Source organism: Nannospalax galili, unplaced genomic scaffold (assembly GCF_000622305.1).
Source record: "Nannospalax galili isolate Female #2095 unplaced genomic scaffold, S.galili_v1.0 scaffold329, whole genome shotgun sequence".
NCBI classification, from domain to species: domain Eukaryota; kingdom Metazoa; phylum Chordata; class Mammalia; order Rodentia; family Spalacidae; genus Nannospalax; species Nannospalax galili.
The window spans coordinates 108,236-128,888 of NW_008360321.1; the positions used below are offsets into that span (position 1 = coordinate 108,236).

General features: G+C 39.8%; 1 protein-coding gene across 1 annotated transcript; it reads right to left on the reverse strand.

Moving 5' to 3' along the window:
* Nucleotides 1-162: 162 nt before the first annotated feature.
* LOC103727382 (glutathione S-transferase alpha-3-like) lies at nucleotides 163-20,410 on the reverse strand. Its single transcript, XM_008825229.2, has 7 exons — nucleotides 20,313-20,410; nucleotides 13,760-13,867; nucleotides 8,893-8,944; nucleotides 5,880-6,012; nucleotides 4,753-4,894; nucleotides 2,057-2,188; nucleotides 163-509 (listed from the first exon to the last, which is right to left on the reverse strand). The coding sequence occupies exons 2-7, from the start codon at nucleotides 13,844-13,846 to the stop codon at nucleotides 384-386; spliced, it is 672 nt and encodes a 223-aa protein (XP_008823451.1). The 5' UTR covers nucleotides 13,847-13,867; nucleotides 20,313-20,410; the 3' UTR covers nucleotides 163-383.
* Nucleotides 20,411-20,653: the final 243 nt, after the last annotated feature.

Genomic DNA, 20,653 nt, shown 5'->3' on the forward strand with positions numbered 1-20,653 from the left:
GTGTGCGTGTGTGTGTGTGTGTGTGTGGTCAGAAAGGTAGCTAAACCTCAAAGGAAAAGATTATTTTGCACAAAGCAGAGAATCAGGTGAAGATTTCTACGTAACTCTTTTTGACAAGAATATGACAAAAATTTTACAACAATTTTTAAATACATCAGAATCTATAAAGCTTATTCTGTTTTATTTAAATTCAAGAAAATTTGACACAAACCAGATGGACAGCATTCCAACAAATCTGTATCTGTCATTTCTACCTAAATTAACATGAACTTTAGAAAACTCTGTCAGCCTCATAATAAGCAAGATGACTGTTTAGACAAAGCACGTCATTGTTGCAAAGCTTCAGGAGGTTGGTCTTGTGGGTGCTACACATCCACATCTGCCTAATTTAACTGGAATATATTCTTTACTATTTTGACACATTTCTCATCTTCGAAAGGCTTCCTCTTGCCACCAGGCTCTAGAAACTTCTTCACCGTCGGGAGGTTGCTGACTCTGGTTCTCAGTGCCTGAAACACACAAATCAGAGCCTCAGCGTGCAGCCAAAGAAAAACCTATTGTTTGCAGAACCCTGAACCCTTCCCAGTCAAAGACCAAGTGAGCCCCACCATCAGCACAGTGTGGGGGTTACAAACAGATACTCAGTGAGAATGAAGATGAGCGGGAGAAAATGAAGTGTCCCCCAGTACATCGTTAACAGTTCATTCTGTCCCAGGCATCCCATCTTCTTCGCTGAACTGTAGTCCTTCAGACTCATCAATAATTTAAGAATGAACAACATGTTTCTCACATATCAATATGCGAAAGCACCCAAATAGATAAAATGAAGATATGGGAAAATGGAGTTAGAAATATTAATAGAAAAATATAGAACAGGAAAACTTAGGTCCAGTCACTACCAACTTTCACACTGAAAGACAAAAGTGGCGGTTGTCAGGGGCCAGGGATGTAGTCCAGTGCTTGTCTACTATGTAAAAGGTTCAATTCTTAGCACCACACAAACAAAGACAAACAAATCCAGCAAGAGGACTGAGGAGATGTCTAGGTAGGTAAAGTGCCTATGCAAGCATAAGGACCTGAGTTTGTATCCACAGCACCCATATAAAACCTAGCTCAGTGGTGCACGCCCGCTACCTTAGCACTGAGATGGGGGCAGAGGGATGGAGATAGGCAAACCTCTGAAGCTTGTTGGCTAGCCAGCTTAGCTAAATCAATGAGCTCTGCATTCCATGAGAGATCCTGTCTCAAAAAAGAAAAGACAAAAAACAAACAAACAAAAAGGTTGAGAACTGGAGAGATGGCTCATCGGTAAGGACCAGTTATTGCTCTTGCCGAGGACCTGAGTTTGGTTCCCAGCACCCACGTGGTTGCTAACAACCATCTGTAACTCCAGTTCCAAGAGATCAAACACTTTCTTCTGACTTTCTGACTTCTGTGGGCAATACGCCCATGTGGTGCTCTTACATCCTTCAGGCAAAACACTCACGACATAAAAATAAATATTTTATAAAACAAGGTGGCATGCAATCAGAGAAGACATCCTATCTCTACCTCTGGCCTCCATATGCATAATCACACATGTGCACACACATGAACACATTCATACCACACACACATAAACACAAACACACAAAGAGGGAGCTGTCGGGTGGGGAGGGGAAGTACGTGTGAAGAGGACCACTGTAGAGAGAAATACGGTGTCTGATAATGTAGAATCCTGAAAAAAGACTTCTTCAGATAGACCTAGTATGGGTGGACAAGAGCAGAATTGTGATAAGGGCAATCTCATAGAAACCAGGATCAAACACATGATGGGGAGAGCAAGAGTTAGGTGCTGCATTCTTTCTATTCTAGAAGAAAAAGTATACTTCTTGAGTTAAATAACAAAATTCTCTTCAGGTCTCAGAACCAGGGTCTAAAAATCTCATTTTGGAGGTATGGCTGTGGAGATGGGTAGCTATAAAGGCAGGAGGGAGATGATTCAGAACACTTATCAGCCTAATGATCCAAATATTGGACTCCGTGATAGCTTTTCTGAGGGCTTGAGATAGCTCACCTTCAGCAGAGGGAAGTTGGCCATAATGCCAGAGTCCAGCTCTTCCACATGGTAGAGAATTACAACCAGGTAAACATCAGCCTTGCTCAGCTTGTTGCCAACAAGGTAATCTTGTCCATGGCTCTTTAACACCTATAAAGTTCATGGAGTTAGTTAGGCCATGGACACTACCACAGTCTGACTGAGGCCCCTTGCTTTTTCTTGAGTCTCTCAAACTAAATCTCCTTCTGCTGCCTTCCTGGGTGGCGTAAAGCTCCACACTTTTCTCAAGCTCCCTGACTCCTGCTGAAACTCAAGAAGCAGATCTCTGCTAAGCCGTCCATTTTTAAAGGGGAGGCATCCACTTATTTTTGATTCCACATCCCTGTGATGTTTATACCATCTACCCTAACCTGCATTTTATGCTCCAGCCACACCATTTCTGTTCCTCCCACACTAAAAGGGCAAAGCCTGACATTTGAGGGTGACTGCTTCCTGTAGTCTCTTAGTGGGAAGTAGCTTTTCTTGCATGAAAACACTCCTCCTTCCAGAGAATAAATTTCTCCTCTTCCTGCTCCCCTTATTTCCTGGTTATGGATCTAGGATCTAGAGTAAATCTGAATCCTTACGTCCTCTGAAATATTGGCGCTGGCTTTGTTTTTGTTTTTTTTTTTTAAGACAAGGTGTCCCCGTAGCCCCAGCCGACTTGGAACTCGCTATGTGACCAGGCTGGCCTGCATCTCACAAAGATCTGCCTGCCTCTTTCTCCTGAGTGTTGGGGTAAAAGATATGTGCCTTCATGGTGGTCTGGAGCTAGTCTTTGCACTATGATATCATCTGCAGAGATGAAGCATCTGAGGATTAACTGTATCTGTGTCTCCAATTCATTTTGAAATGCTAGGAAAAAAAATACTATGCTTAACTGAAGGAAAGAGGGATAGGAAAGATGGACACATATGACAAAATCAGCATTGTAGGATATTGATATAGTCCAGGATGTCCTCATTTTACTGAGCAGCTCAGCCTGGCCTTAAACTCCTGATCTTCCTGTTCCCTCCTCTTGAATGTTACATTTATAGGCATGTGCCACCATGTCTAGCTCAGCTTTTCAAAATGAAAGAAAATTTTTATTTAAAAGTTTGAGAAATATGTAACATTTGCTAAAACATGCCAGTAATGTTGAAATCATGGAGAGAAACAAGAAAAAACACTCATGATAGTATTAAAGACAATATTCCATCAAGTACCCATCAGATTATGTATAAATATAGAAATATGAATGATTTCTTGGTTAAAAAATAAACAGTAGCATATTCATGCTGTAATTTACATTGTTCATTTATGATCATGGGGCTGTTTGGTTTCATGGTGCCAGTGACCTAAGCTGTAAAGAATGGGACATGGACTTTGTGTGATGTGCCCAAAACGGCCAGCACCACAAGGACCAGGAGGGAGAAAGTGAGGACATGAACAGCTAGGTTCTTCTCTGCTTTCCTTCAGTCTGACATACAAGCCATGAAGTAATAGTCATTACTGAAAGAAAGAACAATCTAATGCCAAGTAAGAAGTTAAATCATTATTTCTAAGTATCCTGTGACATTTATATGTTTGAGTTTGTTCCTTTTTATTGTTTGATCTCAGGTAGATTTGATCCTAAATATTGCTTTTTTGTTTTTAAATGGAAGTGTTAGTAATGGATGTGTGTGTGTGTGTGTGTGTGTGTGTGTGTGTAGACATATTTATGTCAAGATAGATCTCCATTTTCTTATTTTTGTGCAACTTTCCTCAAAACTCTGAGAGCAATGTTGCTAGTTCTAGAGATTTTTTTCTTCACATTTCTTCACCTATCTCTTTTTCTCCATCCCTCTGCCAACCTTGTATAGATTCTCTGAAACCATCCTGAAACAATACAATACTCTCATGATGAGTACCTAACATCAGGCCTCTCTATATTTGGGGAAAGAGTATTTTCTGATCTATTTTCATTTTTATGCCCTTGAGTTACAAGATTATAGTATTCAGTTAAATCTAATCCATTCTCTAGTATGGATCAGAGGTTTACATACCCCAAGTTCTAATTATGACTATGTAATTCTTTCAGAAAACTCTAGGTTGCGTCACAGCAAAACAAAACTCTGAAAAAATGTATTTGATATAACTATCTCAATGTTTCTTTGCATTGTAACTTTATACAGTGCCTTGAGTTTTGAGGTGCTAAATAAATATCAATGAAGTCCATTTTGGAAGTGAAGGTCAACACCCCAAGAATACCTAGGTATTCTTTTTATTTTCTCCTGACTCTGTTGTGGAATATTTGTGTTCCTCCCAGATTAACATGGTGAGACCTAAACCCCTAGCATAATGCTGTTAGTGAGTAGAATCTTCAAGAGCTGATTGAACCCTGAAAGTTAAGCTTTCACAAACGGCATTCCTCTTCCCAACCATGGGGCTCTGGGAGTGCTCCCTTGCCCCATCATCCATTGAAGACACAGCTAGAAGTTGGGCATCTATGAACCATGGAGCAAGTCTTGCCAGACATCAGTCTTGGTGTTGCTTTTCCCAGGCTCCAGAACTATCAGCAATGAACATCTGCAGTTTAACACACACACTCCTTGGTATTTGTATTGTAGCAATGACTAACTGCTCAGAAGACCTCTTAGGACTAACACACCCTCTAAATTTGTATTTCTCTTGAACAAGAAATAGCTTCCACTTACCTTTTCAAAGGCAGGAAAATAACGGTTCCTTGCTTTGTCTTTGATGTTGGAAAGGCTTGCCTCTTTCTTCTCAGATGGAAGGAACGGGTAAATCAAAACTATTTCATTCAGATCTGCTATACCTTCTGTATACATATCAATGCTGAAAAACAAACAAGCATCTTATCTCAGAGTTTATGGTTAAAAAACTTAAAGGAGCATCAGGTGGCAGCAAAATAATTCACCTCTACAGTAGCCTATTGAACCAATAAAAATCATCTGATCTTGTTTACAAATTAACATCTCTTATTTGAATGACTCAAGGGGTAGCAAACATTATACCAAGATACAACCATGTAGTATTCTCTCCATCCATTCTCTGTTGTTCATTCTTGTCTTTTGGATGTTATAAATAACAAAGCTGCAAACATTTCTGTACAATTATTACTGAGGATATATTTTCATTTTCTTGTGCATCTACCTAGTAGTTGAACTGCTAGTTGTTGGTAACCTGATGTTTAACTTTTCAAGAAATAATGCACAGTTACACAGAAGATTTTATTTTTTATCAAATAGCTCATCACAAGAGGGGGGTGATCTCACCCACAGCCTTGGCAGCTCTGAATCAGTCTGGCTTCTTTTAGTTCCCCACGAAATGCTTCATGTAACCCTTGTATCTTGGCAGCAGACTCTATGAACCACCATTAATTTGACTTTACATAGAATTAGATTGTGGCTTAGGGTCTTGGCTACCTATTCTAACAGTTAAAACTTAAGAACCATCTCCTTTGGAGTCTCCTCTTTTCTGACACTCAAATACTTCCCCTTGTCCAATGTTATTGGCTAGAGTCTTGCCTCAGAAGACTAAGCAAATGGAAAGAGTATTCCTTTATCTCCTGAATTCATAATTCCTTAGTGTTCATAACCTCTTCCACTGTGCTAAATTCATGAACTGTACTGTACTCTCTAATATTTTGCAACCCCCACAAACCATCAGCTTCCCTCATTTCCACAGGACTCCTCCAGACTGATGCCAAAGTATCAGTGCCCAAATCTCAGCCTGCTTTTGGTCAGGATTCCCCTTTCAAGGTTTGTACACGTAATCTTGGATCTAAATCTTTCCTAAAAGGATATAAACTATACCATACAGGGCTCTCTCCTTCATGTCCTTCCCATAGAGGTTATATTTGGAGGCAATGTAGCTCAGAATGGCTCCGGTCTGCACAAGCTTCATTCCATCAATCTCCACCATGGGAACTTGCTGGAACATCAGATCCCCATCTTTTGGAAGAAACAAAGAAAAAGGACAGTAAAATGTCTATGATCAAACATATTAAAGACAAAAACTTGATGGATTTATTGGCTTTAAAAAGGAAAAACAACTAATTGCATGGGAACTTTTTAATAAAATAGCATTTAGAAGAATTTTGCAGGGCTAGAGAGATAGCTCAGCAGGTAAGAGCACTGCTCCTCTTGCAGAGGACCTGGGTTTCCAGCACCCATATGATGGCTAACAACATCCATAACTCCAGTGTTCCATGAGATCTGATGCCCTCTTCTGGCCTCTGTGGGCATTGCACAACACAGGTGCACTTACTTAAAAGTAATCACTTTATTATCTAAATTGCCTAATAGACTACCAGATCTGTAAAAGACAAAGCTTGGGTGTATTTTAATGATTAATTCATGTTGCATGCCTTAGCCCAATGCCTAGAATGCAGCATCTGTTCATCAATTATTTTTAAATTAAGAAAGGAAAAATTAAAGATTCAAACATACAGTTTTCTTCTTCAAAGAAAAACTAATAAAGCTATAATAGCAGGAAATATTAAGTTACAAGGGTAGAAAAGGTAGAAAAATGCCAACACTGTGAGCATATCACTGCTATCTTGTGTGTGCACATGTTGTATGTATATGTGCACATATGTACATAGACACGTGTATGCAAGGGTGCATCTGTCTACATGCAGGCAATATGTTCATATACACAAAATGAAAATAATAAAAAAAATAAAAAAGACAGGCTTTTTCACTGTGACCTGGGTCTCCTGTATTAGAGTAGGCTGTCTGTCCAGCAAGCCCTGTGAACCCACTTGCCTCCACCTCCCTAGGGCTGGGATTACACGTGCACACCACCTTATCTGTTTTTTTACACGGGTGTTGGGGATCAACCTCCAGTCTACCTGTTTCATGGCAATGAATTTACTGTCTGTGCTGGATCCCCAACTCACTGCTGTTATCTTTTTGATAATTAATACATGTTTTACTTTAAATGGGCTTAAAAGGTCCCTAAAACATAAACAGAAGTTAGCAGAGCAACAGTGACAAAGTACCAGGGCAGAGGAAGTGACAAGAGAAGACCCCTCTTGACTCAAAGCAATTTTGTCTTACCTTGAACACTAAACCATGTCCCCTCCACCACGAAAGAAAAAAAAAAAAAATGCCCACAAAATAGGAACCTCCTGCCAAAACTAAGATTTGACAAGTTGCTGCTTTTCAGCTCAGTTAAACCACTGCACTCAAAGAGGAAATTTCAAATGTCTGTGTGTTTTAATGCAGTAATTAGGCAAAACAGAAAAAAAAAAACTTAAAGGAAATGAAAGGAGTATAATAGACCAAGTCTTCAAAACAGATGTAACATTAATAGGCGGTCACTGCTGCAGCATTCGAGGCTCCAGCAGCGTTGTCAGAGGGAAACAGGCCGTCCAGGCCCAAGAGCTTGAGAACACACGTGGCCCAGATCTGCAGAAGTTCTGACAGCCAGCTCCAGACACCCACAACTGGAGTGCACTTACTTGATGTCGTATACATGAAAAATGAAAATTTTCAGGAAGAAAACTATGTGTAACAACAAAAAACAAACAAGTTCAAAGATCCAAGGTATTATTGGGTCTGTGGTTTACTACTTTAAAAAAGTTTTAAAGCCAAGTGTTTCATGTAAAAAAATATAAGGAGGAAATTTTTTAAAGCTTTTATGGGATTTCCTAAAATGCATACACATTAAATGTATATTTATTTATAAAGCATATACAAGTGTTGAATGGCATATTAGTAAAGCTTACTTTCTTTGATTGTTTTACATAAAAATAAACATAAGTTTTTCCTATTCCCCAACTGAAAAAAAATAAAATAAATAGATAAAATTTTTTTAAATAAAATATTTTAAAAAGAATTTTGTAGGCCAGGTATGGTGGTGTACACCTTTAATCCCAGCACTAGGGAAGCAGAAGCAGGTGGTCTCTCTGAATTCAAAGACAGCACCCTGTCCCAAAAAGACTAAAAAAGAAAATTGCTTTCTGCATATTTTGTGTCTTCTTTAAGTTTCAACCTATTGTTTTATGTTTTTATTTCCTAGCCAGATATATTGGCCCTGGTTTTGTGCTCAGATGCATTTGAGTGTTTAACTCATCTTCATGTGTATTTTAGGAATAGGTTGAAGGAGGTACAGTAGAGTAGCCAGCTGATGTCATTCAACAACAACAAAAATCCCCAAATCTCACGGTGTTCATGACATCAAGTCCAGTTCACAGACCTGTTTCTATGAAGGGTTTTGGTGTGCTTTTTCAACTGACATCAAGGGACATATACAAGGTAGACCTTGTGACATTGACCCACAGGTGCTGGCCTTGACCTTCTTTGTTAATCCCCACCTCTCTCACTTAGAATTCTAAATAACCAGAATGATCTTTGTTAATTCCATAATAAGTATTACTGGGGAATCAGTTTGTAAAGCCTGTGGGAACTTGATAAGTGCTAAACTTTTCTCTGTTCCTAATATCTGATGTGTATCCCTGTGTGTACTTGCATGGATGATTCATCCTGATGTCTGATGAGTGTGCCTGTGTGTACTTGAATGGAGGACACTCCTGGTATCTGATGAGCGTCCCTGTGTGTAGTTGGGTGGAGGGACTGTGGGAACCTCAGCTAAGTGCAGCTAAATGCAGAAAGCATGCAAAGTAGGGACAGACCATTCACGGGGCCCTAGGGGTGGTTTCTCAGCAAATTCTGAGATATTTACTATCCCTGCTCAAGGAGACCTGTGCCTTACAATTACCATCCTTTACTTTCTACCATCCCCAACGAACATTACAATTACACAGATACTGTCTAATGTTTAAGCCTCTAAGAGGAACTGTTTTAGAAACAGATATTTGTTCTTACCATTTCTTAACTTTTGCAAGTCCTCTCGAGTTTTCATAAATTTTTCTTCAAACTAGAAAACAGAAATAGAAAGTGAGTCCTTATGAACTAATTCCATTGCGTTTCAGGCTTTTCACTTTAGTGACTCTGTCTGTACATAATACGGAGGTAAGCTTTTTCAGCTCGGCAGGTACACAGGAGAGCTACAGCAGATTTAGGAAGAAAGGTGCTGGGTCACAACACAGAGCCACTTGTTCTTATGGTTCACTTCAAGCCGTTAGAAGGGAAAGGATGATCATTCTTCTAGCTGTGGATTTGTAATATCCCAGGAAAGCTCATGTTCGTGTGAGATTAGAAAGAGTACTGTGTGTTTCCAGCATGGAATATGACTGCTTAATGTTCTGCCACCAATAGGCTTCGGCTGCAGTTTAAGTCACTTCTCTCCTCAGGACCCTGCTGTGGGTGAAGCAGATCCAGCTTACATATTTTTACACTTACAAGTAAAATTGCCTATCCTAGAAAATATGGGCACGCTTGTATAGGATTCCTTATTTGAGAAGGAATTAATGTCCCTACACTATTTTTTGACACCCAAATCTTTGTTGTCTGAATGATTGTATGGGTCAATGTGAGCTTTTTTTCATGTTTCAGCTTCTTTACACTGGAAATGTTACTGAGTCTTCTTGTATGTCAGTGTCCTAATCCATACAATGGGTATCTTTTGCAATGCCTGTTTGGGTTGATTTCAAGAGTAAATCACTAAGACATGCAAACCACTTACAGAAATCACCAGTTACGGGGCTGGAGAGATGGCTCAGCAGTTAAGAACACTGGTTATTCTTTCAGAAGACCTGGTTCGAATCCCAGCACCCACATGGCAGCTAACAACTGTCCGTAACTCCAGTTCCAGGGGATCCAACAGCCTCTTCTGCTCCTCTGCGGGCACTGCATGACACGGGTGTACTTACCTACATGCAGGCAATACACGTATACACATAAAATAAAAATAATAAATAAAATATTTTTAAAAAGAAATCACCAGTTATCTATTAAGTGCTCAGTAAACACAAGAAATCACTAGGATTTTGAAAGATGAGTGCTATCTGCTATCTGCTATCCTTTTGGGTTTAAAAGATAATTTAAAGTAGTAAAGATGAATCAGCTGCTCAAGGCAAGCACTCTGATCTTCATTGTCCTGCAAACCAGGACCCAGCCAAGAGACTGTGTTAGAAAATATAGACGAATGTGCTTGATGATTAACAAGAAGTTTGTTATCCACCCCTCAACTGTGGTGTGTATTTTCTTTTTTTAACTGGATTTTTTGATTATTTTATTTTATGCCTATGAATTTTGCCTGCATATATGTAAGCTCACCCATGTATGCAATGCCCATGGAGACCAGAAAAGGAAATAAGATCCCCTGGAACTGGAGTTACAGATGGTTGTTAGCCACCATATGTGTAATGGGAACTGAAATTGGGTCCTCTGTAAGCAGCCAGTGCTCTTAACCCCTGAGCCAGCTCTCCAACCACTATGGCATGTATTTTCATTGTAATTGCCTTCATTTCTATATATGCACACTATAATCTTTTTAGTATTGAAATGTCTGGCATATATAAAAGTAAACAGAAAATTGGAAAGTTCCTCCGGTATCCCTCACCTACCTTGAATATCTTGATCAATTAAAGGCTTTCATCTCTCTGCCCATCCATTGCCCTTCTTTTTTAATAACTTGAAGGAAATTTCATCTGTCATGGACACTCATACCCCATATAACAATGTTTTGGTTGACCACAGACTGCTTATGCAAAGCTAGTCCCAGGAGATTACAGTAAAATTGCAGAATTCCTATTGTGTAATGATTGTATATCTATGTAAGAGGCAGGAAGAGAGGAGACTGCAGTGGGGAATTCAGGAAAATTCACAGTGAATGATTTAGGAAAGACTTCAGACCTCAAAGAGTTCCTGAAAAAGTTGAAAGCATAGACCTCAACATGGAGAAGTTTTCATTTATAAAGAGGAATGTTACACTCCATTGTCTACCAAGCAAAGTCACAAGTAGCAGGACATTTCCTCAGATGAGCCTCAGGCTGACCCCTGAGAAGGTTCCAGAAGGAGGAACTGTTCTCATAGGAAACAGCAGACTCATGTGTGTCCCCACCCCTAAGACTTTCTAATGAGAGAAGCTATGGAGGAGGAAGCCAGTAACACTAATGATCCTGCCCCATGTAGGCAGAGGCTAATGTGTGTGTCTGTATCTTATGTTTCAACAAAAGAAATTGCAGGAAAATGATGAAAAAATTACAAATAGGCAAATCTTACAGAATAAAGGCATAAAGGGAATATTTTATTCAGCTGCACAATGTGAGCTTTGTCTTGTTGCCATGACAGAAGAGTCAAAAACTTAAAAAAAAAAAAAAAAACCAACATTTATAAAAGGAAAAGGTTTGTTCTGGCTCATGATTTCAGAGGTTCAGTCCTTGCTCACTTGGCCCCATGGCTTTTGGACCCGTGGCAAGATAGAACAGGAAGGCAGGAAGCAGCTGGTGGAGCCACTGTCACCACATGGCTGCTGGAAGTAGAGAAAGTGGGTAGAGTCCCAGAATACCTTTTAAGAGCAGGCATCCCAATGGCATAAGTTCCTCCAACCAGGACCAACCTCTTAAAGGTTCCACCACCTCCCAGTACAGCCACAGGTTGGGGATGAAGCCTTGAATTCATGGCCCTTCAGAAGACATTTCAGAACCAAGCTGTAGCATGTAGCAATACCAAAGTTTTCATATTCACTCACTCCATACTCTTTGATTCACTCAGAGCAATTTCTAGTCTGTTAAGCACAATGCATGGTAAGTGTCTTATGTAAGTGTAATGCTTTTTCTACATTTAGCTACATAAGTGTTTATCATGTTACAATTACCTATAATATTCAGTACAGTAACAGTCTTACAGATTTCTGGTCTAGAAACAATATGCTGTGCCACATAGACTGAGTACATATTATATTATACCCCTTGTGTTTATATAGGTATACACTAGGATTTTTAAAAATATTTTATTATTTTTATTTTATGAGAGTTTTGCTTGCATGGATGTAAGTGCACCCATGTCATGCAGTGCCTGTGGAGGTCAGAAGAGGGCACTGGATTCCTCAGAAACTGGAGTCACAGATGGTTGTTAGCCACCAAGTGGGTGCTTGGAATTGAACCCCGGTTCTCTGTAAGAGCAGTCAGTGTTCTTAATTGCTGAGCCATCTCTCCAGCCCCTCCAGAATATTTATATAACTGAACTATCTAAAGACAGATCCTCATTGTTAAGGAGTACATGACCTTTTCAACTCTTTTTGTGAGGCAAAAGATGGTTATGTGTGGGTTTTATTTATTAATTTTATGTTTATTATTTTTTAATATTTTACTATTTTTATTTTATGTGTATGAGTGTATGGTCTGCATGTATGTGAGTGCACCTGTGTCGTGCAATGCCACGGAGGTCAGAAGAGAGCTTTGGATTCCCCTGGGACTGGAGTTAAGGACAGTTGGAAGCCACCATGTGGGTGCTGGGAATTGAACTCAGGTTCTCTGCAAGAGCAGTCAGTGCTCTGCTGATCCATCTCTCCAGCCCCTGTTTATTATTTTTTAAGCTAACATATAAAGTGGTTTGTTTCATTGACATTTTTATATATACATATATACCATTAAATGTCATTAATTCTTATTCATCTCCATTTCCCATTGCCTCATCCCCATCTCCCCTGCTTCCCTTTCAGCCTTTAATAGTTAAATTTGTTTTACTAAAACATAGAAACTTGGCTGGGGAGATGGCCTAGTGGGAAAAGTGTTTACTGTGCAAGTGTGAGGACCTGAGTTCTATTTCTAGATCCTATGTCCAAAAGCTGGGTGTGGCAGTGCACACTTATAATCCCAGAGCTGAAGAGTCAGAGATAGGTGGTTGCTTGAGACTCACTGGCCAACCAGCCTGCCTACTTGGTGAGCTCCAAGGCAGTGAAAGACCTGTCTTTAGCACTTGGGAGGCAGAGGCAGATGGATCTTTATGAGTTTGAGGCCAGCCTGGTCTACATAGTGAGTTCCAGGACAGCTGGGGCTACAGGGAGACCCTGTCTAAAAAAGACCAAAAAAAAAAAAGGTAGCTGAGGAACAACACACAAGATTGTCCTATGGCCTCACATACACACATGCACCTACACACATATGCACCTGCACACAGAGAAATATGTGCATATGCATGCACACACATGCTCATATACACAAAAAATAAATACAAATAAAACATACAGGGGCTGGAGAGATGACTCAAAAGACAAGGGGACTGGATGCTCATGTAGAGGACCCGGGTTCAATTCCCAGCATACACATGGCTGCTAACAACTGTCTGTACCTCCAGGTCCAGGGAAATCTGATGCTCACTTTGACCTCCACAGGGATTTCCCAACATGGGTACACTTACATCCATGCAGGCAATACACTCATACACATAAAATAATCAATAAAATATTTTATAATAAAACATGTTACCTTTGATAAAAATAATTAGAATATATGATCACATCAAAACATTAAAATAATTTAATATCATCAAATTTTAAATGTTCATGTTTCTGTTTAATCTAAGTGACATAATATTTTTTTACTGCTTGTTTAAATGAAAATCCAAGTAAAGTCCTACTGATTTTGATAAATTTCTTACATTTATTTTAATGTTGATGTTCTGCAATGAAAATGATAATTTATGAGGCTAAGTCTGTGAATCACTTAATAATTACTAATTTTTACTTTAGTCCATTCAGGAAGTCACATCACATGGCTCATGGGAGAAAAGTATTTGATACAATCAATTGCAGGCCCAACTGAAAATGACCCAACTCAAAGCATACCTCTACTCCAGCTGCAGCCAGGAGCCACCGGATGGGCTCCATTCTGCCCCGTCCATCAAAGTAGTGAAGGATTGGCTTCCCCGACATGGTAGCAAGTTCTTGGTTTTTCTAAGCATGAGAGAGAGAGAGAGAGAGAGAGAGAGAGAGAGAGAGAGAGAGATCAAAAATCTGTTTTACAGGGGCTGGTTGGATGGTGTAGCTTCACTGAAGTAATCAACTTCCTCATGGCAGCACTGGAGATGCTCCTGGAATATACTCATTGGTCCAAACTATTGCCTATCAATAGGGATGCTTAGATTGCACCAAACCAGTCTCATTGGTTAAACTGTTTTTTTTTTAAATCATAATCATAGGTCAGAGTGAATGATAATAATGAATGTATCGATGTAATAGGGAAACAAAGAACTAGAGATCTGAAATTTATTGCAAACTTCTTAATGGTTTGAATTGCAAACCGCATTACAAGTCTCTCCTCCACACTCTCTCGCTCCCTTACTTACTCTCTCCTCCTCCTCCTCTGGGTAAATGTCTAACCAAGGGCTGTGCACAAGCTAGGCAAGCTCTGTACCACTAGGCTACATCTCCAACCCTCAACTCTTTTGATACATCATCTCTAATATTCATCATAGCTCCGTGACATGGTGGCTGCTATCTCCATCTTCCAGTTAAGGAAATGTGTTCATAATCACATTGAAGTTAATGAAGGCCTTCAAGAAATACAAGGAGGAATAAAGACAGAATGAAGACCCTGGAACTCAGTGCTTTGAACCCAGAGGATGTCACTGACAGCATTCATCAAGGCAGCAGCCACCATTCAACCACTTGACGGTAAGTCCATTTGATCAAAAGCAGAAATTAGGCTTCAAGAATTGCTCTACTCTATGCCCAAAAGATCCATTTTCCTGCATGGACAGAGTATGTCAAGAATAATTCAACTGCAGTTAAAAAGAGCCAAATTCTTTCAGTATTCAGATGCTAATTCCCTGCTTCTGTGGAATGCTATCTTCTATCTCTGCTGCTGTGTTTTAATGTGAAATTAAGCAAAACAGGTGTTGCTGGATTCACTTTACAGAAGATAAGACATAGGACACAGACAAGTGTTGTTTCATGTCTGCCATACACTGGTATTCTTACAAGTTCATCTTCATTTTATCCTGACTTTTTACCTAAAAAAAAAAAAAAAAAAAAAAAACCCTAATGGGATTTCTTTTACTATTTTCAATATTCCATTGGAGGCACAGATGTTTCTAGAGTAATTTCCCCAAAATGCAGTGCTGTTCCAGTATTCACTCTTCTACTCAGAACCAAAGTCTAGGCTTCATTTTCCTTGTTATTCTTTTTCAGTCTCTAGGTGGGTTCTGAAATCCACTATTTTGGAGGTAGGATTTCCCTAGCCTGAAACTCACTAGGTAGACCAGGTTGGCCTTGATTTCAGAGATCCACCTATCTCTGTGCCCAGAGTGCTGAGCTTAAAGGCATGTGTCACCCCACCTGGTTGAAAGCCACTATTTTTACAGGAGAAGTGAAAAGGATAGGAAGTATCCAAGTAGAGGAAAGTTAAGTGATGTTTGATGTGCTTTTTTATTCAGTTTGGGCATGTGCTTTGTACAGATGCGTGCATATGTGTATGTGCTCATTGGTTCTCGAAAATAGATATTGGTTGGGTCCTTTAAAGAAGTGTGACAGCTCTTGCTCAATCCCAGACTGCTTGGAGGTAGAACACAGCAAGGAATCAGAGAACGGAAAGCAACGTCTCCTGGGATGGATAGGACCAGGAAGCTCAGGAGTGTAAACAAATGCTCAGGAGTCACTGAAAGCAGAGGCCCAATGCTGGCCCTTGGGGACAAACTGTTACATTTTCCCCGTACGATTTCAAAGACGTAATCGTAATATAAAACATTACATTTCTTCTCACAAAGTTTTTGTTGTTGTTGAATTTGAAACAATATCTTTGTCTTTACCAAAAGATGTATTCCCAAATTCAAAAAATTATGTGTGACTTCAATTTAAAACATCAAAATGTCCTTAATAGCTGCCCTTTAAATGTGGAGCTCAGAAGTCCTAAAATTTATGAGATATAAAATCCATTGGAAACAAACTTAATCAACTCATCATTCTGAGAATTGTAGAATGAGCATACACACCTTCTTACTGGGGGTTTGGGGTGACATGATTTAGTTGAAAGGAGGAAAGGCAGAATAAAGTTCACACTACCGGAAATGTTTAGTCATTAGGGATGCAGAGACAAGGGATTCCAATCTGCTCACTAATTCCATTAGCCATTGATAGAGGGTCATGTTACAAAGGGAAACACATTTTTCACCCTACACACTATTTTACTATGACGCTCTTCACTGTCGCTTTCTCCAGTTTCCAAATTAAGCCTTCCAGTGTCAGCTCAAGATTAGCACATGAATCAACAGAAAAAAAGACCAAGAGAGACTGGCTGATTTAAATGGCTCTCAATGCAATCTTTCACTCTAATCACTACCGACCTACAGATGATTATATGAGGCTCAGGGAGAAACAATATGTCCCCACTCCACCCTCACACTGAGTATAAGGTACTTGACCTCTGCCTGGTTTCAGGTGAGGGCTCCACTTCCCAGGAGCTCTCCCTGAGTTTTAAACTGCTGTTTTCCCAGTCAGAGTCCTCCAGCAAACTACAGGTTGAAAGAGGGAATGAGGGTGCCTCTAATTCATGAAGAAAAAAATTGATAAAAGTGTTCTTTTCTCAACCTTGAAAACTTAAAAAACTCAGGGTTTTACTGAAGAGTAAAGTAACTATATTTGCTTCACAACTATATTTTCTTGCTGAACATGGTGGTAGGAGGATCAAAAGGATGTGACCAGTGTGGGCTACATACCAAGATACTATCTCAAACAACAAGAAATGAAAAACAAGCTATCAAACAAAAAACATGAAGAAGATAGAATGGGCTTGTTTTTAAAAAGAACAAAATCTATAACAATTTCAGTAGTAAATTAAAGAAAGTTATCTCCAAAAACTCCTAACAATAGGGCAAGAGTAATACACCCTTAAAAGCTATAAGGAAGTCTTATAGATAAGTCCTTCCATTTAGAGATAAATGTGCTTCTTCTTCTTCTTCTCCTCCTTCTTGTCATTTTTGAAAGAGGGTCTCCCTGCAGCCCCAGCTGACTTCTTAGAATTCACTATGTAGACCAGGCTAGCCTTGAATTCACAGAGATCCACCTGCCTCTGCCTCCCAAGTGCTGGGACTAAAGGCATACACCACCACGCCCGAGCATTCAGTTTTCTCTTCTGACTACAGAGATAGTAACATCTACTTCTAAAGGCTTGAGGAATGCAATGAATTAAGGGGTATAATATTCATTATCTGGACATAATAAAATCATGATCACCATTGCTCCACTTCCTGAAAGATTACTGTATGTCTGGACACGTCAGTCATTCCATCTGGTACAGTTACACTATATCTGGCAATGGTTATTGTCTGATTTGGTTCTTGCAGGGTTAAAGGTAGTCATACCACAGCTTTATAGACACCTGACAGAGTAGAATGTACCCAGCAGGAACTTCACCTTGTGCATTTCTAGGAATATGCAACCCATGAATCCTGATTCAGGTACCCAAGCAAGTGAGAGCCCTGGGAGGAGGCTAGTCAGCTGAGAGATGCAGAACCCTATCCCTTCTGCACAGGAGGGCACCACCTGCCAGATTTGCATCTCAGTCTCCAGGTGGGATAGATTTTGTAACTTTCAGATGTCTGCTGTGTTCCCCTTCAAATTAAGACCACAGCTCACTAAACATTAGTCTGTGCATCATTTTGTCACCTTGTTTTTCTACAATTTCTATTTATTCTTTTCCATAGTTTTAGATCCTTGCTACTTTAACACCTGGATTTTCAGAGAATCTCACAATCTCTCTTTTATAGCAACTCTCCTTTTCCACTGTTAACGTTTGTTAGAGGGCATTGTTGACTTTAACATTCTAACAACCTGTGCATTCTAGCTAACTGTTAGTGCCCTTTTTAAAACATAGTCATATATTCCAGAGCTGTCTGTCTCTCCCATTCAAACTTCTGGCAGCCAGGACTGATGCCACTTCCGCACAGCTAAAGTTGGAGAGACATATTTGGCTCTCACAGCCTGAGGGTAGGGAATGGTACTGGTTAATTTCTCAGGTGTTATGATAAACACCATGGGCAAGCCAACTCATAAAAGGAAGAGTTTATTGGGCTATGGAGGGATACAAGTCCATCAAGGCAGGGAGGCACAGGGGCAAGGGTAGCCAGAGCAGAATGCTGAATGCTCGCATCCTCAAGTAGGAACAGGAGGTAAAGAGAGTGAAACTGGAAATGGGACAGGGCTCTGGCCTCTCAAAGCCCACCCCCAGTGTCGTGTTTCCTCCAGCAAGGCCACACCTCCTAGGGATTCCATGACTTCCAAACAGTGCCAACAACTGACCAAATGTTCAGATACTTGGAGCCTCTGGACAACATTCTCAGGCAAAGCATGAGAAGAACAACATACATGCAAAACGTGACACCCTTATGTGGAAGAAGTCAGGGTTTCCTCTCAATTTATGTAGCAATAAATCTCACTTTTGAATTGTCATAGCCTTCACAGTGTTACTTGCAGTGGAAGACATAGCTCGATGCTGCTGGCTGGAGCCACTTGAGTTTTCCTGAGAGATCTCTACTCAGTGTAAGCTAGAATTCTTGACATACACCACAGAAAAGATTTTAGGACACGTCATCATAAAGGAAAGTTGGAGTTCATTAAGAAAAGGTTCTCCCTTCAAGGCTCAGGGACCATGGTAGAAGAAGGGGTAGAAAGAATGTAAGAGCTGAAGATGGGGAGGAGTGCTGTGCAATGCTGCTCTCCAGTAAGACATGGCTGTGACACAAATGATCACAGCAGCTGTGGTTACCTGCACAAGATCAAGCCAGCTAAAATTTCAGCCTGGGGAGACCCTGTGTTCCACACCGAGCTGAAGAGTAGTTATTGGCAGTTGATGGCTGCTGAGGGAGAGTTACTTTTCCTTGTGGGAGATAGTCATTGGTAGGTTGCTCCTGTCCCAATAGATGATCCCACATTCATGTGCCTATGGGGAGCACTAACTGGACTCAAAGAGAGAGGACATGAAGTTGGGAGGGAGATGTGCTGGGGGTGGGGCTGGGAGTAGTTAGAAGGAAGTGAGGGGTGGATAAGACCAAGGTACAGTGTATGGATCTATGAAGTTTTCAACAAATAAAAAATCAAAATAAAATAGTCACTGTCTAAAGAAAAAGAAAAGGTTTTCATATAAATTTAATCATGAGCAGAGAGAGAGAGAGAGAGAGAGAGAGAGAGAGAGAGAATCTAAGTCAGCATACCACAGAGCTAACTGCACATCCATATTTACTGTAGCACTATTTTTATTAGCCAAGAAATGGAACCAGCCTTGATGTCCATTAACAGATAATGAATAAATAAAATGTGGCATATATACAAAAGGAGTTTCACCCAGCCATAAAAAGAACAAAATTATGACATTTGGAGGAAAATGGTTGGAACAGAAGAGCTTCATATTAAGTGGAAGAAACTGGAGTAAGAAGGACAACTGTTGTGTGCTCCCACATATTGAATCTAGGGGTGTGTGTGTGTGTGTGTGTGAGAGAGAGAGAGAGAGAGAGAGAGACTAGCAGAGGGGGAGAGGGCAGGAGAGGGTAATGGGGATAAATATGGTCAGAACACAACTATATACTTGACTGAAAATATCTTTGTAAATTCCATTACTTTGTACAGTGAGCATACATTAATATTTTTTTCTTAAAAGAGAGTTGTGCCCACCTCTATGTATGGGCTTTTCGAGAGAGAGAGAGAGATAAAGAGAGTTAAGTTTCTTAACAATAGTTACATGTGTATAATTTTGTTAGATTTTGAAGTCATATAATCCAAACGGTTTAAACGTTAAGTAAAATGTTCTGGCATAGCTGCTTTTGTCTGAAGAGTTTCCTCTTAGTAAATGAGACTGTATGTCGTTTATGAGGTTTTAGTATTTGTCCATAATAGATTTGTAAGATAAAAATAGAGGTAAAAAGATCAAGGTAAAGACAGGTTTTTACTACAAAACAGTTCATAATCTTGAACCTCAGCCAGCAAAGGGGGGCATTCCTTTCCTTCCTAGTCCCTTTAATTTCCCTGAATTCCTCAGTGTCACAATTCATATTGCATGTTGGATTCTTCCGTAGAGAAAACAACTTCAGCCTAAGTCCCACATTTCTCTTCATGGTCAATTCCAGTTGCCTGAACTGTTACCATTTTTCTTCTTAATGAAGTTAATTTGTCTTTTACCTTTAAACTTTCATGCTCTGCCATTCCAAATCTTCATTTCTGCATTTCTCTAACTGTGTATCCAACAGAAATGAAATAAACATTTTTTGGACTGTCAAGAGAGCACACAAGGCTGTATTATGTGACTACAAAACAGACTTTTTCTTGAGCTATGGACACTTTTAAAAAGTATTTTCTACATTCTTATAGGAGTATGAGAAAATATAGAAAAAATGATCCAGTCAGTACTTACCTTTTTAAAAGCTGTTCTCTCGAAGCTCCACAGCACATATCAGTTCCTGATTTTTATAAGCTATTTACCAATTTGAATAAACCCTCCCTAGTTAAGGGAAAGTGATCCAATAAGGGAAGAGCTGTTCCCACAGTATATAGAGGCCAAAAGTCTCCATGAAAGATTACAAGGAAAATGCAAGTCATCCTCACCTTGCAAATGACTAATTCATATGTTCTTTTCCAAGGTTGCAAATGGAAAGTTTAAGAAAACATTTCAGGTAGACTTAACTCCATGTGAATCAATGATGAGGTTTTACAAGAAACTTACTGTGGGGTTTTCATGAGTGCAGGTGGGAAATC